Genomic DNA, 21,636 nt, shown 5'->3' on the forward strand with positions numbered 1-21,636 from the left:
ACTTCAACACATTCTCCTCCAGCCACCATTATTATCAAAGCTAATTTTTCTAACTGACCATAAAAGATGTGAGTGCCCTCCCATTATTCACATTTTTACTTCTACTTACAGTGACTTCAGAGCAGATTTTCCAATGTACTTTCTACTTGAGGATAAAAATTCACCTTGAAGAGGAAAACTATGACAAATTCCTTTGCACTATTTGCTCTGCTTTTACCCCATGACTTGGTTTGACAAGGACCTTTGAACAAGTCTGGCACAGGATTTGCACTGACTTTCTGCACAGAAGTGTCAGCCATGGCACAAAAATGCCATCAATGCAAAACAGGACGCAAATGAGGAGTCAGACATTACAAATCAGCCAAAGTAAGCAAAGGCTGCATTACAGATGTAGCTAGCAAAATAACTCCATGCTAATGCAACATAAACCATGAAGTGTCTCCCAGTACTAGTTTGTGTTGGTTCCTATCACCTCTGACCCCTTCAGCTGTCAGCCGAAGAGGAAACTACAGTGACACAGTAGATGGATAGAAAAATTACTTTTTTTTTTTTTAAGAGTAAAAACCATGCAGTTTCTCTCAAGGATAACATAACTTATTGTAAATACTAGTTTAAAATTACTCTTGAAGAACATGCTTAAAAATAGCAACTTGTTTGGAGATAAAACACTCCTTTTAATTGTTCTTCGCTTTATTTATATAAAGAATAAATGATCAAAAATATTAGTGTTTTGAAACAAGCCATACACTCAGAACTTGAGTCAATAGCCCAGAGTAACTAATCCTCACCTGCTTCCTATGTGGTGGCTTTCAACCACGGTAAAAGCACCTTTGAGCTGAGCTTCACCAGCTGTGGGAGGGGATCAAGCAAACGCACAGAACAGCGCCCTACATATGGAATCAAAATGCCCACATGGGGACGTAGTATCATGTAACCTACCAAGGTTTAAACTCACACCTTCACTTATTTTGCCATCACTTTCCCATGTTGATAAATCCTTATTTATACTATTCAATATCTAAAAGGACTGTGGGTTCCTATCAAATGTGAAGCATTTGCCAAGGTCTGTGGCTGCACAAATAAAAAGCTACATGCCAGAAACGTGCTTTCTGGAGGCAATATGCTAAGTACCAGCTACAAAGGCACTCTATATAGAGTATGCTAGAAGTGCACATTGTGAATTTCTACAACCATTTGCTTTCTCTACTGATCAAAGTTGGTCTATCTCTGCAAAAAAGGGAACAAAACTGTGTTACTCAAATGCTTAGAAACAAGAAATGTTCTTTGTTCAGAAAAGGGAGGGAGGAACAGAAGTAGAGATGCACATCAGTGAGAATAAAAAATGAAAGGGTGAGCAGGAAAATCTGATCTTTAGAAAGAAAAAAGGTGCCAGCAGAGAGGGACCACAGACATGAACATGAAACCAAGTTTCCATGGTGCACTGAGGGAGAATCCAAACAGAAAGTTCATCTCTGCGCCAGTGATGAGCTGTCCCGCAGGTGAATCAGACGTGTTGTGTGGGATGAGTGGTTGAAGTTCAAGCCTCCAGCATTTCTGATACAACTCCAGCAAAGTGCTGGCCAGCCTCGTACAATTGGTCCCATATGTGGGCCCTAGGAAGCAGCCGTGCCACAGTGCAGCAATTGAACACGCAGCTGAATGCTTCCATGTGTCACTGCCTTGGGCTAACAGCAACAGCAGCAACAGCAAACTCAGCCTCATGTGGGATTAAAGGAGTAAGTTTTCAATGAAAAGGGAGTTGGGGATAAGAGCAACAACAGAGTTACCAAGAAGAGTCAGGAGTTAATGGAGTAGTAACAGAAATCAGCAGCTGTGAGATAATATCATCCCACACGGGTTGTTTCTAACAATTCATGAGCTAGGTGACTAAAGTTATCTTCCTTACAATAGCAACCGATACCACTAAAATCCCTGAAATACAGTCTGAAATAATTATTAAAACATAAGTCCTTGCACACACATGCCGAGAAAGTAGTCTTTCTTTTTAATATTTATTTTTTAAACACAGTAGCAGATCCTATAGTGACAAGCAGGGTGTAAGTGGTCAGATTTTTCATGTTTGCCTTAAAGCCTTAACATACACCTGCTCTACTATACAAACCATGACCTCATCTATCTAAGATCAGGGCATCTTGGAAGCACCCTCTGCTCCCAGGGCACATCCACTGCTGTGGCTCAAGTTCACCGAAGCATTGGGCATTGTTTCTGGCTTTCCCGTCCCACCTACATCAAACTGTTCTATAAACCTGAAGATCTTAATCTCACAAAAAACTGCCTAAACAAGGAAAATAATTGGAAAAAGAATAGGCAGGGAGGCAGGTTGATCAGTGTAGCAGCACAGGCTTGCTTTATTACTAAATACAGACTGCAACCAATTCATAGGTGTTCCTTTTTCATTGTGTGAAGAAATTTTCTTACAAAATTGTTAAAATTGGCATAACCAGAGGTTAGCTGGAATTAAAACACCTGTAAACGGTTTCTGTACAGCACTGATTTTGATTTTGTTTTCACTTGAGGATGAGCCAAATAGCTGCTCCCCAGAACTGCAGGCAAATGCCTGTTCACACAGTTCAGCCCATTCCTCCAGGAACGGGGCACAACCTCAGCAGCGCATCACAGTGTCCTCAGAGCATTTCCCTGTGGTAAGAAAACAGTGTTTTGGCTAATTTAAACACATCTGGGTAATTCATTAAGTGGTTAATAAACTGCTAAGACAAAAACTATAACTCAGCAAGCCTGTTCAACTTTGCAGGAAGTTTTCTTCAGTACGACTGATTTGTTTGGTCAACAGATTTGTGCACACAGAAGTCTGAGTTGCAGCTGAGTAATGCCTTTAGTGGTGTAGTCTTATGAACTATATTACCAGCGAGGAAACATCTGTGTTCATTTGTTTATTCAGCTAGCTTTAGAGCAGTAGGGATAACAGAAAAGCTTCTTCTCAAAGACTTCGTGCTCATGACTCAGCAGCTGGAATGGCCAAAGGTTTTTGGGTCTGTGGGGTTTTTTCCCCTTCATACACACACAAAAGGACTACTTAAGGAGATTCATAATCCTACAATATTAGGCTTGCAATACATCAAGTATGTTCAGAAGATACTCATATTTATGTTTGTATGTGCAAACAAAAGGACTTCATAAACATCAGTGTTGAAACCTTAAAAATAAAATGCACAAGAGTGAAGCAGTACAAGCTTCCGCTACTGGCAACTGAATGCCAGGCTGTGGGAAATGTCACCTTCCAGTGACTACCTCCAGGCTGAGCACAGGTTTTAAGCCACAGATGTGTGCAGCTCATGGAAAAATTATCCTGATTACAGACGTAGCAGAAAGCAAATAAAATGGGTTCCCTCCTGCAAACTGCTCTGAAACAGAAACAGCTGATGTGACGCGAGCTGGGCACAACCTCAGCCCATAGCACTAGTAACAAAATCTAACTGGCAAGTGGCTACCATCACTGTCCAGACCTGGACCATCCATCCCACCAAACCAGAGCAGGAGGGTCTCTTCTCTTGTGGCAGGAAAGATGCCAGAACAATGCACCTGGGTGCGCTAAGGGGCTGGCAACTGTTTCGTCAACAGTCATCTTTATTTTTGGCTCAAACAAATTCAAGACTCTGAAACAGAAACAAGGGGAAGAACTTGTCTGCTTCTGGGAGACTGCATGGGGTTACAGCAGGCACACGCCTAACACACAGAAGCTGTATAAAACAGCCACTTTTTGCTGGTATTGGAATAGGAATTTGTCACAGCAAAGTACATCTACATGGTCTCCTTAGAGTAATCCCCAACAGATACTGTGGCAAAAAAACATCTTACGCTTTTCTTCAAATACACCTTTCCCTTCTGTATTCCCAAGTGAGTCACTTGTCAGGTTATGAATACCCCTTAAACCCTCAAATTCCTTTGGTTGACCGGTCTATCCAGGGTAGTTGCCTTCCCAAAAAAAAAATTCAGACAAGGATGTTTGGCAAATGTCACCTCTCAGTGCAGCTTCAATACGTGTGCTTGTAGTCTGCCAGGAAGCGGTACACACAAACCAGGCCCACTATCCAGTGACTTAGTCCTTCTGTTTGACTAATGGGAAGCAGAGACAGCCAGCCCTGTATTTTCCTCCTCCATGAGAAGGCCACACAAGCAGTATCCTGTAAAGCTAGGAGTTGAATCTACACCCAGTTGCTGCCACACAGCTTTAGACACAGCACCTTTCTTCTAGATCCTGAGGTTTTGTTTTATTTTTCATCAAAGTTAGACTTGTAGAATTATTTAGGTTGGAAAAGACCCTTAAGATTATCAAGTCCAACCATTAAAAACACCATTAAACAACCGTTAAAGCTGACACTCTGTACAAGCTGATCTGAATACAACACAGTCCTTCAACATAAACGTTTGCGGTTTAACCTAACGCTGGCTGATCCCCAGGCAGACCACCATGTACCCAGTAATTTGGATATCTTGTTAAGCAGGGATCAATACATTTAAATTAAGTTCTAACACAGGTAATCCACTTGAATACAAAGCAGGCATTTTAAACCCACTCAGAAACCCCACCCGTTCCTTTCAAAGCTAGTCCAAAGAAGTCCACCAGTAAATACTTACTGAAGCATATGACTCCTTAAAAAGCTGACAGAGGTAAAGCATAATAAAATGCAGATGGATTTAACACACCTTCCACTAACATAATATTTCCATGCATCAAGCATTATGCAAAACTCAGAATGCGGTCCTCCTGCATGAGCATCTTTAGTAATTCAGCATGGGATGAAATCATTAACATTGCACAACTTAGAAAGAGACCCAATAAGGCCAGCAGAATACTAATGGCTTTAGAAAAAAAAAAAAATTAAATCCCAAATTATAAGTTTCAGCACTCCTAAAAACGGACAGTGATTGATAAATAATTCCACCACTGCCAACAGAAACATGCAGGAACTCAAGTTGTACCTGTCCAGCCCCCTCAATCTCTCCTGTCGTGGGTAATCTCCATTCAGAACACAGAACAGGAATGAAAAGTTAAAATCAAAATAATATATAACATTCTTTTAAGTTACCACTTAACAGAAATAATCGTATCAGACTTATATCAGTTTTAGGTTTTACAAAACCAGTATTTATAAAATCCACTTGAAGTGTTGCAATCAAATACTTTTTTCTTTTTGTTATCATCATGGAACAGTTTAGGACAACAGAACAATCTTTAAGACCCTTTTCAGTTTATTAACTTAAATGAATATACAAAAGCTACATAAAAAACCCTAACACAATCATATTCGTAAGACTATTCTTGCCTCATTTTACATCCCAGTCTGCACTCCAGCTCCTACTGAAGCCACTCAGTGGCTCTGAAGAACTACAGGTTATTTTCAGTGCACTGTATTACGTGAGCTCTTGCACACCTATGTCTTCATTCTATAGCAAACATGTGAGTACCTGAAAAAGGTGAAATGTAGTTGGCAAAGGTGTCTCAAAATTAGTCCTGTACAACAAACTCTCACACATCATGCTTACAGAGGATAATGATCAGTCTGAACTAACACTAAATGTGAAGATTTTCAAAAGTGACTGGCTACTAAAAGACCACAAACTTGACAAAGTGTTGACTTGCCAAGCCCTAGGCTCATTTAAACTAGATACTGCAAAGCAAAATATCTCAAAGCAACAGTCAGTCTGGAAAATCCTGGCCAAATCACCCAAATAGACAATTCTTGCTTTTCTTTATTGGCACTGAGAGTCACAAATACTTGACCACTATGGAATACAGGTATGTATGCATGCCTCTGTTCGCAAGAATTGCAAAATCAAGCCCTGAATACATTTTACCCTAGTAAACAGGGAAACCTAAAAACCACCAAACCACCAACTCTCTACTAAAGAGATGATTCAAACTCCTATAGCATCTCTATGTCACTAAGAAACTACCATCCTAACCATAGCAACATTTGAGGATACATTTTGCTGTCTGCAGACAGCGTAAAACAGGCAAATGCTGCAGAAGCGTTTATTTTAAGCAAACAGGAAACAGTCTTTCAAACTGGACAACTACAAGTTAGGCAGAAAACTGCTTACCAATGACAGCAAGCGAGGAAAACAAAACCACACCAATTTATTCAAAGAGAAACAACGTTCTGTAACAGTTACTATTTACCAAGTGTCTAATAGAGACCTGAAGTACTTTCCCTTCCGATTACACCAATCGCCCTCCTAAGCAGCTGTGTTACCAACAGTCCCAAGCTGAGCTACTGCTGAAGTCAATGCCATAACTCCCAACAATTTCAAACTAGAGCTTGAACCAGCCTCTGCAACCACTGGGAAAACCTCCAGAAACAGGAGTGAATTGCTCAAGAAGGAGGAAGAAGTTAATACAGAAGACTATATTAAAGCTAACAACAAAATACAAACATCTATTATCAAGCAAAACAAATAGCACCTTGCTCACTGACTACAAATGGCTTCAAGGCGCTGAAGAAGTTTGTTTAGGTCGCAGACTTTAGATCAAAGCCTGGCTAGGTCTGGTAACTAAACTGGAAACACAACCCAGAAGTTGAATCCAGGTCAGTATGAAATTCAAGGGCTTCCTTTCACTTATGCCTTCCACACACTCCACAAACAGAAAGCATCTAGGGCATAGTACATGACTGTTGAACACTCATTACAAAACTACAATGACACTCTAAAAGCAACAAAATGCTCCATCAGTTGTTGGTATGTCCACTTTGTCCAAATACAGAGTCCTTGAAGAACCATTTGACCTGTGAGATCCTTATTTTCCTCTGCAATTACATTCATTCATGAGTCCTTGATATCAGAATTACCACAAATTTACATCAGTGCAACTAGAAAGTGAAAATCCCCTGAAGGACTTAAATTACAGAATGAAATACCTTGTTGGTAACATTCTGACAACATGAGATCTCTCTTCAGTCCGACAGACTGGCGATGGTACTAAAATGGACAAAAACCAAGCAGCCTTAAGTAACTGTATCAAGCTTGTCTGAACTCTAGTAAAGCACTTTTTACTTATATATTTGCCTGTATAAAGGCAAACAAACCCTATAACCTAACTTTCACATAAAATACCTTTGGGTTAAATTCTACTGTGTGGAATATGTGCATAAACCCATGGATCCCACAACAACTGCAGAACCAAAGCCCTGGGCTACGTGAACCTACCCAAAATGCCCAATAAACCTTGTTCTTTCTCTGCGTCAACTACCTCGCAAAATGAGCACTCGTTATGTGATTCAGTTCTGGAAAATTCCTGTACTCTGAAATCGTGATACATGCATTTAGATTTATCCAATTTTAAAACTGGTTGTGCTCCTGGAGGTCCCACAGAGCTTTACAGCCAACCTCTAACTTTCTGTTCTTCCCCATACAGAAACTTGTCCTGCAATTTAAAACCTGAACACTCCTTCTGCCCATTTCACAAGGCATTTTTGCTGAAGCCTAAGCAAGGGGAGCAAGCATTCCAAAACTCACATTCTAGATGCCCAATTCAGCTTCACACAGTGCTGTTTGCTTTTCTTAGGTATCCAGGGGTGAGAAAAATCAACTTCAAAAGAAACCAAACAGAAAAATCCCGTATTCTATAAGTGGGGCTTGGGGGTGAGGAGGAGCAATCACTGTTTACGCTGTCTGGAAAATGAGCAGGTTTGAGAGCATCTTTTTCTAATAAATAGTCATTAATCACTTGCAGTCACTTAGCACAGGAGGTCATGCAGTGGCAGCCTGGCTAGTGTAAATGTTTAATACTGAATTAGATTAGAAAGGCTCAGGAAAGCATCATAGCTAGAGTGCTACCCGTTAATGGAAACCATCCTTTGGTTTCAATATTATCAGGGCCTGACCTGGGCTTTTGGGAACAAGAGGACATAATCTTGCTATGAAGTCGTGGACACAGCAAACGTCACAGTGCTAACTACAGACAACCATGAGCTTATTGCCCCATTTTATCACTGCACTGCTGTAAAATACTATCACCTTTTTGATCATATCTCTGTTATTAGAAACGAGCACAGGGATGATGACCAGCCTGTAAGGCAGACTGTGCGGGAATCTCCACCTCACTCCCATGGGGCGCCACACAGCACACCAGCACTGCCATGTACTGGCACATGATGTGCCAGAAACACAGACACAAATGTCCTCATCTGTGTGCACAGAGCTAAAAGAGCAGGATTCAGATTCATAATCCTCCCCCCGCCACCCCCTACTCAGTTAACAGCTCAGTCAGAGCCAACTACAGTTATAATTATCACCATAATTATTATTTTAATAAGAACCAATGACTTATCAAAATATTGCGCTGAAGACTTGCACATCTTTTCTTGTAAGACTGCCAAAAAGCTAGTTCATTGCTGAGGTACCGCTCCATGTACGCTGCTAGCAGACAGCACCTCCAAGTTTCTATTTATGCAACTGAGTGACTAAACTCAATTCAAGTGAATGCCAAAACCTAAGCAATTTGAGGCACAGTAGCTGTGCAAAGTATTATTATTCTCCTGGTGTATACACACTAACAGCTTTGTTTACTACATTTACTCCTCTTCTGATTGTTTGCTTGAGTTTTACATGCTGTAGGCCAAGTTGCTGAACTTCAACGCCTTAAGGTAACCACCTGAATCCATATTTGCGTATTTAAACATCTGTGTCAGGCATCCATATAAAGTTTGAAGTGCATAAGCGAGCCTGTAGGCATCTAAGACAATATAATTAGGTGCCTAGATTTATCTCCAGCTACCCAAATGTGGACCTCTGCAGGGAACAAGTTGCTATTTTTTGGGAGAGTAATTTTTTCTACCAGGTAGTATTAGTTTGATAACAGATTATTTTTTCTTCACGTGCTTGTTCAAGATGACCCCAATACAGATCTCCGGTAACACTCCATTTCTACACAGAAGTCCAGTTTAGATTTTCATAATTAGCAGATGGCAACTTAGCATTACAGCTCCAGGTACCTGCCAGATTGAGGAAAAAGTTCCTCAGTTAAAAAGATAACTAATGACCCTGGCAGCTGTGGGGCTCTTCATCAAGGGCAGCTAGTTGTTATCCTGCTAAGTTTACAGCTAGAACACGTGACACAAGGACTCTACTTGCTTCTATGACATGTAGTTGTACGTTTCTGAAGAACCAAAAATTTGTCATGAAAATGTCATTTTTCAGGTTTGTCTGTTCATCTCCCAAGTATGGGTCCACAGGCTTGATATAGTTTCAGGGAACATGCTTCACTTCAGGTCAATACAGCCACAACCCCCATCACTTTTTCTTTTAAAGAAGATGTTTTAACTGAACCATGTGTCCTCCTGAATTAAAGAGTGCAATTATAAAGAACAAAGCTAACTACAAACAGGCTGAGTTTCAAGAACAAAGTGAAAGACATCTCAAATTCAGAGAGCATGAAATCCAAAACTCACCATTAAGAAAAGTCAGTGAATAGCACCAACTCTAAGAAAAATACTCAGACTCCACCAACATAACTGAACCAAAAAGTACATCTGAAGGGCAAGCAAAGGCTGCAGCATGAAGTAAAAATGAGTGTCCATGACTCATTCAACCAAATCCAAGTTAAACTAAAGTCTGCAGTGTCATTCAGCTTTGTAGAATTGTCTTAAATAAGCGTCGCACTTACTCTCTAATAATATAACAGAACAGCAATAGAGCAGTAGCTTGAAAACAAAATATATGTGGGAAGCATTCAAGATCTGACCTCACACTAGTGTGAAATCTTTTTTAGCTAACTTTACTAAACTGATATTCACTTATTGTGAAATTTAATTTCATTACCACATAGAAAAAGAAGACAATTATAGACATGCTATAATTAGTTCATCCCTTGGAGAAATCCTCTAATCATCTCTAAAAATAAGTCACAGGATTTAAGTGTCCTGCACTGGCCCTTTTGGTACTTCACATAAAAGGATGAACTCGGCAAGGTTACACGATATGTAAGTTCAGGCGTTACATGTTGCTCAATTTTTATATGCACACAATTAGAAAGCCTGGTCTCTTCACTTCTAGCTCATACTCAAACTCAGTAAAGCATTCAGTCCTGTATCTGATGTAAAGCTGGGGAGTAATTCTATAGGAGGCACAGGTCCACAAGGCATCGAGACCATTTTCTGCTTCCAAGTGAAGGCTGGAAATCTCCTTTACCTGCCTGAAAACAGCTGGGCAGTCAATTTATAATATTAGCCTCTTGCTGATTTCTTTCTTGATCCATCTACGCTAATCAGTCCTTTGACTCATCCTACCCTTAGGCTGTATAGTGCCAATCAGAAAAATTCTGATCAGGGAGTGGAAATCACTAAAGAAGAGTTTGTGGAAGTCCTGTGCTGAACAAGTCCCTGATGGTAGTACTGCAAAAGTTACACTCGTGACTCTTGGTAAGCGCTCACAGCTATACTTGCTATTCAGCCTGTAAGCTCTTCAAGGCAGGGACCTTTCCTCACATGTGTCTGTAAAGCTTCTAGTGCCCAGATGGTGCCGTACAAATGAATAATAATTATATTTCCATGTAGACCATTATTGTGCATAATGTAAATTACTTTCACTGATCCAAGAGGAAATCATTTTCTCATTTTGAAATGAAAAGAGAGAGTAAAAATAATGATTACTTGTTTGACGCTATTATTATAACAATAATTACATTTGTGGGTCCAGAATCCTCAGCTGGTCTGTACTGACTTTAATGGAGCTATGCCAATGCATGGCAGCTGACAAGCTGGTCCCAGTCTTTGCTGAAGATCTCGAAGTATTTCACAAGGACTGATTCCTTCAAAGCCACACCACTTCCATGAAAGATGGGAAGCCAATGAAGCACTCTTTGCAGACTGGGGAAGAGAAACGCCAGACCTGGCATGTGAAGGAATGGATTCCTACAATGGCAAGGCAGGTATCTGAGCAGCACTGCCACGGCCCCTCTCCCTCTTCAGCACAGAGGAAGAGGCTTTTGCAGAGATTCAGACCTCAAGTGAGCTGAATTGCCTTCTGGAGGCACTTAGCTCTCTCCATTCATTAGAAGGCCTTAGACTGCCTGAATTTAGCACCCCAGTGTTAGAGAGATTCAGCCCAGGCTTAAGTGCTCAAAAGGGGACAGCCCTAATCACCAGCACCAAACCTGAAAGGGACAAATAAAGTTGGAACCTGCCAGGGCTCAGGTCCTCTGGAGGAAAAAAAACCAAAACACAATTATCAAACCAAAGAGGACTACTGTGGACAGCCAATAACTGAAACCCCCCCAAACTACATGTTGCTTTTAGCTATGTGGCTCTAAACGCTTTGCTTCAGATATCAAGAGATTACTGATGGGAGAAAGCAACCAGGACTCCGACTTTCCCTGCTCCCACAGAGCACTCTCCTGTTCAGCACGTACTCTGTGGCACAGCATCAAAGGTCTACCACTACTTAAAAAAAATGAAGAGACATCAAGGTTCCCAAGTCTAAAAATCAGACTGGAATACTTGAACGTGCTACTCCTCATAAAATGCACTAATACAAGCAGTTACACACTCCAGGACTCATGCACCATAAAAGTATCTGTGTAGGGATGCTCCTGCACCTGTCCAAATCAGACACCTCACTGGCCTAAATTAGAACTAAAAATACAGGACATTGCATCCCATTTAGAGTCACTGTAAAAGCTCCAGTGAAGCGACAGACCTAATTTTAACACTGTTAAAATCAGGAAGTACTTGATTAAAATTAACCCTTGAGGTTATATAATTTGACTGTTCCTACAAATCAAGTTCACTTCATGCTGTCATTGTACTCCTGTCCCTTCGTCAAGCACTAATAAGATGCTGTATCACATATCATGGACTTTCAATGCTGAAGGGAAAAAATATTTTGAAAAACATTTCTCAATACAGCTGAAACATGTGGCAGGTAATGAGGGCCTTTTAGACCAAAAAGTACCCATTTTGCAATAGCTGACAAGAAGTAAATTGGATTTGTATGTCTCCTGTACAACAGCTGGTCTTCTCTTGCTAAAAAATGAAAATGCTTCTATTTCAAAGGGAACATCTGCAAAATCCCATCATACATTAAAGAATAAAAAAACAGCACAACAAAAACACACCAGTGGCCTGAAAAAGACTTCCGATGGCATAACCAATTAACACAGATCCATTTCATATAATACCTTCCCACATCCCCACGGAGAAGATGTTTAACGAGGTAACTGCTGCAGGAGTCCATCAATCTAATCTGGTTCTAATACTCTTCTTAAATAATGCATACATTAGTTCTCTGTTACTGAAAAGATTTGTTTGTTTTATTAACATGTGCCTTGTTAAGTGCTAAGACTTCGTAAAAATCGTTATGCAGTTTCTAGCGGCAGATGTATTTTCTCCCCCCTTTCCCATTACAAAATGATTAGTTGTCTCCATTCTCCTTTTCAATTGTTATTAAAGCTGTACTGCAGCGTGATTAAGCTCCCATTAACAAGCAAAACTGTACTTAATGGTCAAGTCAGTACTATGGACCCATTCTCTAAGAAATATATCATTTTTGGCCACATAATAGCTCGATGCCATTAATTTTACTCACAACCTAAGGTACCTTAACTAAGCTGCTTCACTGAGATCAGCAGGTATACTAAAACGATTAAGGACTCAATTTCCAGAGCATGATTCACACTGGACGGAAGTTTAACATGTAAACCATTAGTTCACATTAAGCTCCCTCCCACCTTTCAGGTCTGGAAATTTTTCTGAAAACCTTTTTTTCCTTCATTTCTTGCATTCAGAGATGAAATTACTGAGGCCACATGTCTACATCAACAAACTACTTAAAGGGGAAGATGCTTAAACAGGTACCATCTGGCTCTATCATCATATATAGAACCTATACATTCACTGATTTAAGCAAAAAGGATAAATTAGGGGTGAAATAATTCTTTTTTTTTCTTTAAATCTTTTGTTTTCTGGAGTTTAACAGAATATTTTACGCTTAAATGCAACTTTGTAGAGTGAATTCCCAGCAACTACAGCGAGCTTCCAGCGGTAGCGCAGTTCCTTGCCCAAAGCAGAAGCTCTCCCCTTCGACGCCCACCTTGCCACCACCCCAGTGCAAAGCTACGCTTTAATGCAGGTGCTGTACTGAAACCTGGGCACCGTGCAGAAACTCACTTGTTAAGTACCTCCCACACAGATAACGCCCTGATGCTCAGCAGAGGGTAGCTCCAGCTGTGTGTCTGTGTCTGGCAAAACAGTGCTGCGAATTCACCTGCAGAATCTAAACATTACAGGGGCAAAGACTCCTCAAAAGAAAACTCGTTTCCAAACCTGAAAAAACACCAAGCTTCTGCTTGATAACACTAGGTCAACTCTGCACCATTCTTATTTTGGGGAAGCATTTGGAAAAGGTGGGGGAAATATTTGATGGATGGACTTTGGAGAAAGTGGAGTAAAGTTTCCTGCGTTTTCCTTCCTGTATGACTCCTCTAGTTTTCTCCAGCATTACGGAATTGCTGCTACTTTGCGTTCAGTTTTTATAACCGTTACCGTTGAGTAGAGTAGCAGCTGGTTGCCTTTCCCAGTTTCAGTAACCAACAGGTATTACAGAGTTTAGGCACACAGTATAACAACTTTTGGCTTCCTGCATCTTTAACCTGGCAGAGCTCAGCATGCACCACCAGGAAGTGACAAGGAAGGAACAAGGACAAAAAGAAAGGACAAGAAGAAACAAGCAAGAAGAAATATAACCTGCTTGAGCACATGCAGCTGACCAACCCATGTAGGTGCAGTGGACACAGCCTCATTCTCCATATTCCCAGGAGAAGAAACACCACATTTCCCACTACAGAAATGACAGTGAGGAGGAGAAGCACTAGTGATCCCCAGGACTGTCCTCCTTAGCTTAACTTTTGCTTGGAGTTAAAACAGATAATCCTCACTGTCCCCAAACACATGACACCTTCTTTTCATTTTACAGCTCTGAACATTTTGAGCTATCAATAGTTATGTTTGGTTCCTCTGACAGCTTCGTGCTGAAAGAAACATGCCATTTCTTTAAAATGAATATACAAAATTTCAGACTAAAGAAATGCTTTGATCCCACACCAGCAGGCAAGAGCTACATTTCACTCAACTGACACTGCAACAATGCACTGGAATTTTAGCTTTATGGTAAAACAGGCAGTAACAAAAATCCAATGGTGTCACGAGGCACGGAAGAGCATTACATGCCCACAGACACTGCCTTCAACGCCTAATTCCAAGGCAGAGGCCACAGCTGGGTAATGCGAGCACATCCCTGCGATGAACAACTGCCTCTCAGTGCAACACTGGGCGTGAGCTAACACCACAGCAGATGCTCTGCTGTCACATCCCTCTCATCACCAGCAGCCCTGAAGCAGGGATTTGCATTCCTTCTTCTTCCCTTTGGGCTCCCAACACAACATTCCACCAACAAGCCCCTTCCATCATCACAAGCAGGCTGCATTAAAAAAGCCTGAAACTAAGCAGCATCCTCATGGTATTTTCACAAAAAGCTGTTGCTTACTTTTCAAAGCTAAAGACCCTTACAGAAAAATCAACCTGTTCTCAGAAGGCAGCTCAATTCTTCCGTGCTTTCGATGCTTGAGTTTTGCTGAATGAATAAAGCTTGTGCAAAGGGTGCTGAACAGCTGCAAAAATCATACATGGTTGCAAGTACCCACTGAAATCACTGCTACCAATAGAATTCATACTTCTTTAAAGATATCTATAAGCTGATTTAATTAAATATGGAACAACTGCAGGAAAGTGCTTATGAGTAATGAAAGCTCCAGATGTAGCTGGCCAGGGGATCTAGCACAGTAAATGTGTTCAGTTGCAAAATAGCTCAATTCAAAATTGTTTCTTCCTGCCAAGCTGGCAATTCATATTCAATTATGCACAGGTACAGTGGCAACATTTTTTACTATGCTACGATGTTATTTCATTTTCCAAATGAAATTGCTTATTACACGCATCTGACAGCATTTAATAAAAATCTAAATACCTCTTAAACACCTGGTTCAAAGGATTATGCTTCTTTTCCCGCAGACACAAATTAACAAATCCTCACACAACTTATGTCCAGCTTGGTAAGGTAAAATATGTACCACCATATCAGTCTTGTACATAGGTCAGAGACAAAGAAAAAACAAGATAAACAAAACCACTGTAACCTCATACAGCAACTTTCAGAGATAGATTTGAGAAGCACTATCTTCTGCAAAGTGTCTAAAATCTGGTTTGTGTAACTATTTAGTATAAAGGCTTTTATAAAGGCAATTGTCAGGGCATCATGTGTTAAAGACTCTTCAAAGTCAAAAAAGCAATCAAGTACTACACCACAAACATTTAGCAACCTTTCAAGAAAATACTCCTCAAAGATATATTAAACACACTGCTCCATTAATGGACCAAAGGCGCATTAAAATTAATATTCTTTTTTGGTTAAAATGCAAGACTGACAAACCTTTGAAAAATCCTTGGAGGGTCTCTCAGATGCGCTTAACCCAAAAACGTTTGGATATAATGGAACTACTGTATTCACACCAGCCAGCTTCTCCAACTGCCACAGAACAATTTGACATACACGAACTATGGGAAACTTCGATAGAGAAGGATAATAACTTTGCTTGGGCACTACATAAATTGCATTGTAATGTGGAAACAAAGCAACAGGGAAAAAAAAAAAATCTTCTTTCATATCGATTCTGTATTGTCTAATTCCACTAAACAGATTTTCTTCATGAACCACCAATTCCAAAATCAAAACTGGACCTGCCTCAGAGACAGACAACATAGGTCGGGTTAGATAAACCAACATTTGTATGTCAGGAGTGCCTGGGAACTTCACCTACCAATTTAAGCAAGCTACCAGGCTGTTAAGGCAGAAATTTGCACAAATCCAATTTACCTATCACTTTTCCACCAAGCACACGTAATCGACGGATGTTTAAGTGTGGGGTTTTGTATTCTGACAAAGTAATTTTAAGGATGGCGGCCACTTCCCAGTGTGTAGGTTAAGCAAAGCCACAAGTACCACAAAGCCATCTTGAAGAAGTACTGCCAAATCACCTCTTGACAAAGCACTCTGTCGAACATGGTGCCACTTGTCTTGAGCGTTGCTGGGGTTTTTTTAATACCCATGTCAGACATTGTGGGACAGCCCAGTGTGATCCATACTACTCATTTAGATAACGAGGGGAAAACAGGTACACTCAGCATGTGTTTTAAAACATGTTTTCTATTCAGAACCCCAGTACTCCATCTTTAGGTCTCTGATCAAATCTGGATGCAAAAGGCATGATTCCTAACTGCCAGCATCAAAATAATCATATTCTACGTCTGCATGTCACCAGCACAGAAACAATTAGCTTTTGGCCCTGAACTCGGTATTTGTTCCAATGCAAACCGGACACAAACTGGACGCTGCACCAGGACGTTTGTAGGACAACTGCTAACAGTACTCGTTCTGGCACTGCCCCGGAGCCCACAGAAGAGGATTATTTCCTAGAAAGCCCAGCGAGCTGGGGAGCAGGGTGGGAGCCCCAGGTGCACCTTGACCTCTCTTGGTTCCCTGCCTGCCTGGGTACCAGCACCTGCCAGCCTTTGATAACTCACACGGGAGAGCTCAAGAAGGAAAAAAGCTGGAGAAGAATGAAAGACAAAAGAGTAAAAGACTAGACAGAGAGGAAAAGAGGCAGTGGGCAGAGTGCTGGAGGAAAAATAGCGGAGCCTGCACAGTTACATTTATGAACACAGCAAGTATCAAGATAAGATTACATGTAGAGACAAAAATTGAACTCAGTAAGTAAGAATTTTAATTTTCACATCTAGAAAGCACAACAGGATCTGCACATACTGGATCGGTACACACTACCTTTCACAACAGTTGTCCCAAATGTTAGTGACAGAGCACTCATGTGCTTGGGGCACGGTTCACTGCAGCCTTTCGGTGACCGAAACATGGTCATTTATGAGGCTAAGTCATCTCTGAGCCCCAAGCTCTTACCTTCTGTCTCAAGATGTAAACAGAAATACAGAAACAGACAAAAATATGCATGCGTAAAGCGGCAACACTTATTTAACATAAACCTACTTCTGAAAGAATTAAATGAAAACCAAAGGAAGCTTCTCTTGAGCTGAAGAATACTACATGCCAGTGGTACACACTGATGCATATTTCTGAGGTCTGCACTAACTGACCAAGAACGCTGTTAATTTTCTTTTTCACGTGCCTATTAGAAAATTCAGAAATGCGACTGGCAATAGGGTCAGCTTTGCAACCCCCCTGTGGTTCCAGGCCTGAGTCATTTAAATGAAAACTGGGGAGTTTGCAAAAGAAAATGCTAAGAGATAGGGCGAGAGAGCAGTTTCAGTATCCTCGAGTTCTTAGCGGTTAATAAAATGATTGCATTAGATTTCACTGCCTGTCACCTACTGGGCCTGATAGAGCTGTGCAATAAAGAATAGCGCCTGTACGGCTTCCAGGTGGAAAAAAATAAAGTAGCAGTAAAATAAACCCTTAGGAAGGCATCGGGCAGGCGGCTCTCCAGCGAAGTTCGGGGATGCCGAGACGCCCGCCGCGGAGGCAGGCAGCGCCGAAGGGGCACCGGGCAGCGGAGGGGAGAGGATCGGATCCTACCGATGCATGTTCTGCCGTTGCAGCCGCAGCCCCTCCGCCGTTGGCCGTGCCGGGGGCGCCGGCCGCCGGGACCCCCGCCGCGGGTGGGAGCCCAGGCGGCGGGACCGGCCCCGCACCGCGGCACCTGCGCGGCGGCGGGAGGCGCCCACGCGGGGCGGGGGGACGCGAGCCCCGGGCGACCGCGCCTCGCTCGCCCCAACTTCCCCGCGCCTCCCGGGCAGCCCCCTCCGCAGAAGTGCGGAGAAACGCCTCAGACAGGGGCGCAGCCGCCTCCCCCCGCCCGCGCCTACCATCGCCTTGCCGTGCGGGGCGGCGGGTCCGCGGCGCTGCGGGTGCGCCCGCTGGTCTCCGCCGCGGTCTCGCTTCTCGCGGCCGGCGGCGCCGCCGCGCTGCTCCTCGCCGGCGTCGAGGGAGGTGAAATTCCAGACGAGGAGGGTCTGCAGGAGCAGCACGGTGAGCGCCGCCACCAGCGCCGAGCGGGAGCGCCGCGCCAGCCGCCGGGCGCACGGAGCGGCCACCATCTTCGCTGCTGCCGCGCTCCCGAGAGCCGCCGCATCCGCCGCGGCACGGAGTTTTCAGCCGGGCAGAGCCAGACGTCAGCAGGAGGAGGGCGGAGGTGGGGAAGGAGGGAGGGCGGGCGGAGGAAAAGAAGGAGGAGGAGGAGGTGTGCGCGGCGCGTGGGGATGGGGGAAGCCGGCGGGGAGCCCTGGCGGCGCGGCAGCCCGCGGCCGGGCCAGCCCGGGGCGAGGGGTGGGGTTGGCGGAGGAAGAGGAAGGAGGAGGAGGAGGGTGGGCTGGAGACGGAGGAGGAGGAGCGGCGGCGGGGGCTGCTGCTGCTGCTGCCGCCGGCGGGCGAGACCCGGCCCTGCGTGAGGGAAAGGGGCCGGGGCGGGGCGGCTCCGCGCCTCACGGCTGGCGGGAGAGGGGAGGGGGCGGCCGGCGCCGGGGCGGGCGGCGACTGCCATCTTCTGAGGGAAAGCTGCCGCGCGCCGGCGGGCGGGAACGGGGCGTGAGGCGGCGGGCGCGAGGTGGCACGAGGGTGCCGCCTCGCGCCTGCCGCCCCACGCCCGGTTCCCGCCTTGCCCCGCTCCCGACTGGCAGATGGTTCCCCTGTGAAGGCCGGTACTCGGCCCTTTTTCTATTACTGTTATTATTAATTTAATTCTTTTAACCGACTTGGAACCAATTCGCGCCGAAATGACCTCCAGCCATTCCAGAGGGGGCTTTCTCGTCATAGCTGGTCGCATTAAAAATGGCCGCAGCAAAAAGGCACTGTGCCCTGTGCTCCTTAATGAAAAACAATTTTGTCGATAAATTGTCAAACTTCCACAGTTTATCAATAACGCCACCTATACTCGTTAATTTCCCTGCCATGTAGCTATTGACCAGTCTTTACTTTTGAAAGGCTGTTACTCCAACTGCTCGAAGTAGACCTGAGTGGGACGTTCATTCTGTGGGGCCTTCAGTCTGTGTCGGCCCTGCCAACGGCAAGCAGTTTGACCGCAGCGTAGGTGATGCCTTTAAAGACACTGTCGTTTTCCCCCCCATCTGGCAAACAGCGGTCCCCATGTACGACACTGGCGTAAATGCGTGCAAACCGTTTCACAAGTAAAAATGGTCCAAATCCCCCAGGACTGAGACTATTTTTCTGAAGCAAAAGATTCGCTGGCAGCATTTGGCCTCAGCAGACTAAGAATGAGAGCAAGGTGCAACACCTCCACAGCCCTGAGGGGTTTGCAAGTACCAGGCATAGGTGCAAGATGACTGTAATTAAATGCCCAGTGTCTCAAAAAGTGTACGTAATGGATGACTTCAGTTACCTTTTTCTCCCATACGTGTATTGGTTTTCTAATCTGAAAGATCTCATTATCTGATGATAGTAGTGAAGTAGGGCGGGTTTTTTTAATCTGCCTGCACAGTGCCTCTTTTTGTAAGCCTAATTCCACTTTACAAACCAAATTCAAAGGTGAAAAATAATATCTTCTGATAAGGATAGTTGCTTTTTCTAAATGATAGCCAAGTAGGATTTTCACAGACCGGCAGGATTTTGCTTGTATTGGAAGTACTTTAGTTTCTGATCTGAAGAACAATGAAACAAGTAGTAAGATTCAGAAGCATCCTTTATAAAGGGAATATTCCTCATGATCCAGTGAGGCTATGAAAAAAAAGATACATCACAGGATGTATCTTTTGTTGCAGTGTTACTGAAGCAGATGAAGTACATGACAGGTTAGTGGTAAGAAGCACTGTGAAAGTATTTAGCCTTACAGAGGTGTGCATGATTGGATAAACAGGCTTTCTAATATTACAATTAATTTTTAATAATAATCTCATGATCTGATGGAAGAATCATGTTTAGAAATAAATAATCTGTTGTTCCTAACACATGAATTTTGAGTCTCCAGTAGGAAAGTGGAGCCTCAAGAAAAAAAATAAGGTGGTGGTCCTTACATGGCGGTTCCTGGGCTCTTTGGTCCTGTACTGTCCTCTGATGCTGTTGAATACTCATTTCACAGCAACTCTGTCCTGGTGTAAAACCATCAACTCAGTGCAGTTACTCCTCATGTATAGAGTAGTGAGATCTGAATCAGGCCCAAATACACACATGCAGTTTCAAACTGGGTCGCAGTCAGAGTATCACTGACTTCAAGGTGTCATTAAACAGAGAGGTCAAAATGCATCATTAGTAACTTCCAGGAAAGTCAGCACAGAAAGGCTTCTTCCTGTGTGAAGGCTGAGCATTGTCTGGCTGACTTTCAGTTCATCAATGGGACAGTGTCCATTTTTGCCCTCTGTGGTGATGGCAAACTGCTCTTTATAGGCAGAGAGACCCTGACAACAAATTTTGACAGTGCCAGGCTTCCACACCAGTTGCACAGCCATGGTATTTGCTGGTCACACAGTACAGTGAAGTGAGCTGTTTGAACAAAAACCCAAAAAAGATTCAAAGTGTTCTTGAATATTCTGATGGAGTCTGCACAGCTCAGGAAGTCGATGGATAATTTTTATTCCAAATCATCAAATAATTGAGCATTATAAATACACTCAAGAAAATCTGCTGACAAATACTAGATAAAAGTGTCTTCCACTTGGGATTAAGTGCCTTCCTCTTCAAAAGGAAGTTGTGGTCTTAGCATGTGGTTGCCCCATGCAGCTTTCCCTTGGGCTTTTAGAGGGCAGGGGGTGCTCAAGGAGCCAGAAAAAACAGACTTTCAACAGGCCAAATCACCAAGAGCTCTGAAGGGCCACAGAACTCAGGACCTGATTCTGATCCTGCGTACCTCACTGTGAAGTGGGAGACACATTCAAACAGGTGCCCTGAAATGGCTAAAAGCCCTAAAAGCAACATTCATGCCAGGCAATGTTTTAGCACAGGTCAACACTGCTCTCTATAAAAGGAGCACAGCAGTAATTATGACCAAATTGTGATCCATGTTCCTTAAAATTTTTATGATCTATTGGAAAATTTCCTCCAGATTTTCAGGGGCAATTTTTATACTGGAAAATATCTGTGGATCTTTCTAATCTCTGTATATAATTACTGTGACTGATAAGGCAGTGAGCAACAGCAGTGCATGCTCAGTCTCACGTGTGTCCTACTGAAAGCACGTCTGGTGAGAAGATCTGTATCCAAACCACAATCATTTATAGGCCATAAAGATCCGAGCTTTCCGTGTCAAGTCAGCCCTGTGTATGGGTGGGAGCCTCAGCATGAGACACGTCTTCACTGAGCGAAAAAGCGGAGCGGAGAGAGGAGCAGGCTTCCTCTCTGACAACATCCTCCTTTCCTTGTATTTATAGAGATTATGTAAAATCTGGAAAGGCAAGTGCAGTAGGTATGTCATTAATTTTTAAAACTGTGCCATGACCAATGACCGCTAACTGCTCAAAACATCCTTCTTCTGTTGCTAGAGAAAAGATCCGAATAGAAATAAGAAGGAGAATAATTTAACTAATTATTTTTTCTTGTGCTGATTCAAACTGAAAGTAAAAAGGGCAA

At 43.1% G+C, this 21,636-nt stretch overlaps 1 protein-coding gene across 1 annotated transcript in view; it reads right to left on the bottom strand.

Annotated features, from left to right (window-relative positions):
* The window catches only part of XYLT1 (xylosyltransferase 1), a 204,471-nt gene extending 186,313 nt beyond the window's left edge, over window positions 1-18,158 (bottom strand). The window contains exon 1 of the mRNA XM_074885941.1: window positions 17,928-18,158. Within this exon, the coding sequence (XP_074742042.1) occupies window positions 17,928-18,158 (231 nt within the window). The remainder of the gene's footprint in view (window positions 1-17,927) is intronic.
* Between the last annotated feature and the right edge of the window lie 3,478 nt (window positions 18,159-21,636).

Source organism: Strix uralensis, chromosome 16 (assembly GCF_047716275.1).
Source record: "Strix uralensis isolate ZFMK-TIS-50842 chromosome 16, bStrUra1, whole genome shotgun sequence".
Lineage (NCBI taxonomy): Eukaryota > Metazoa > Chordata > Aves > Strigiformes > Strigidae > Strix > Strix uralensis.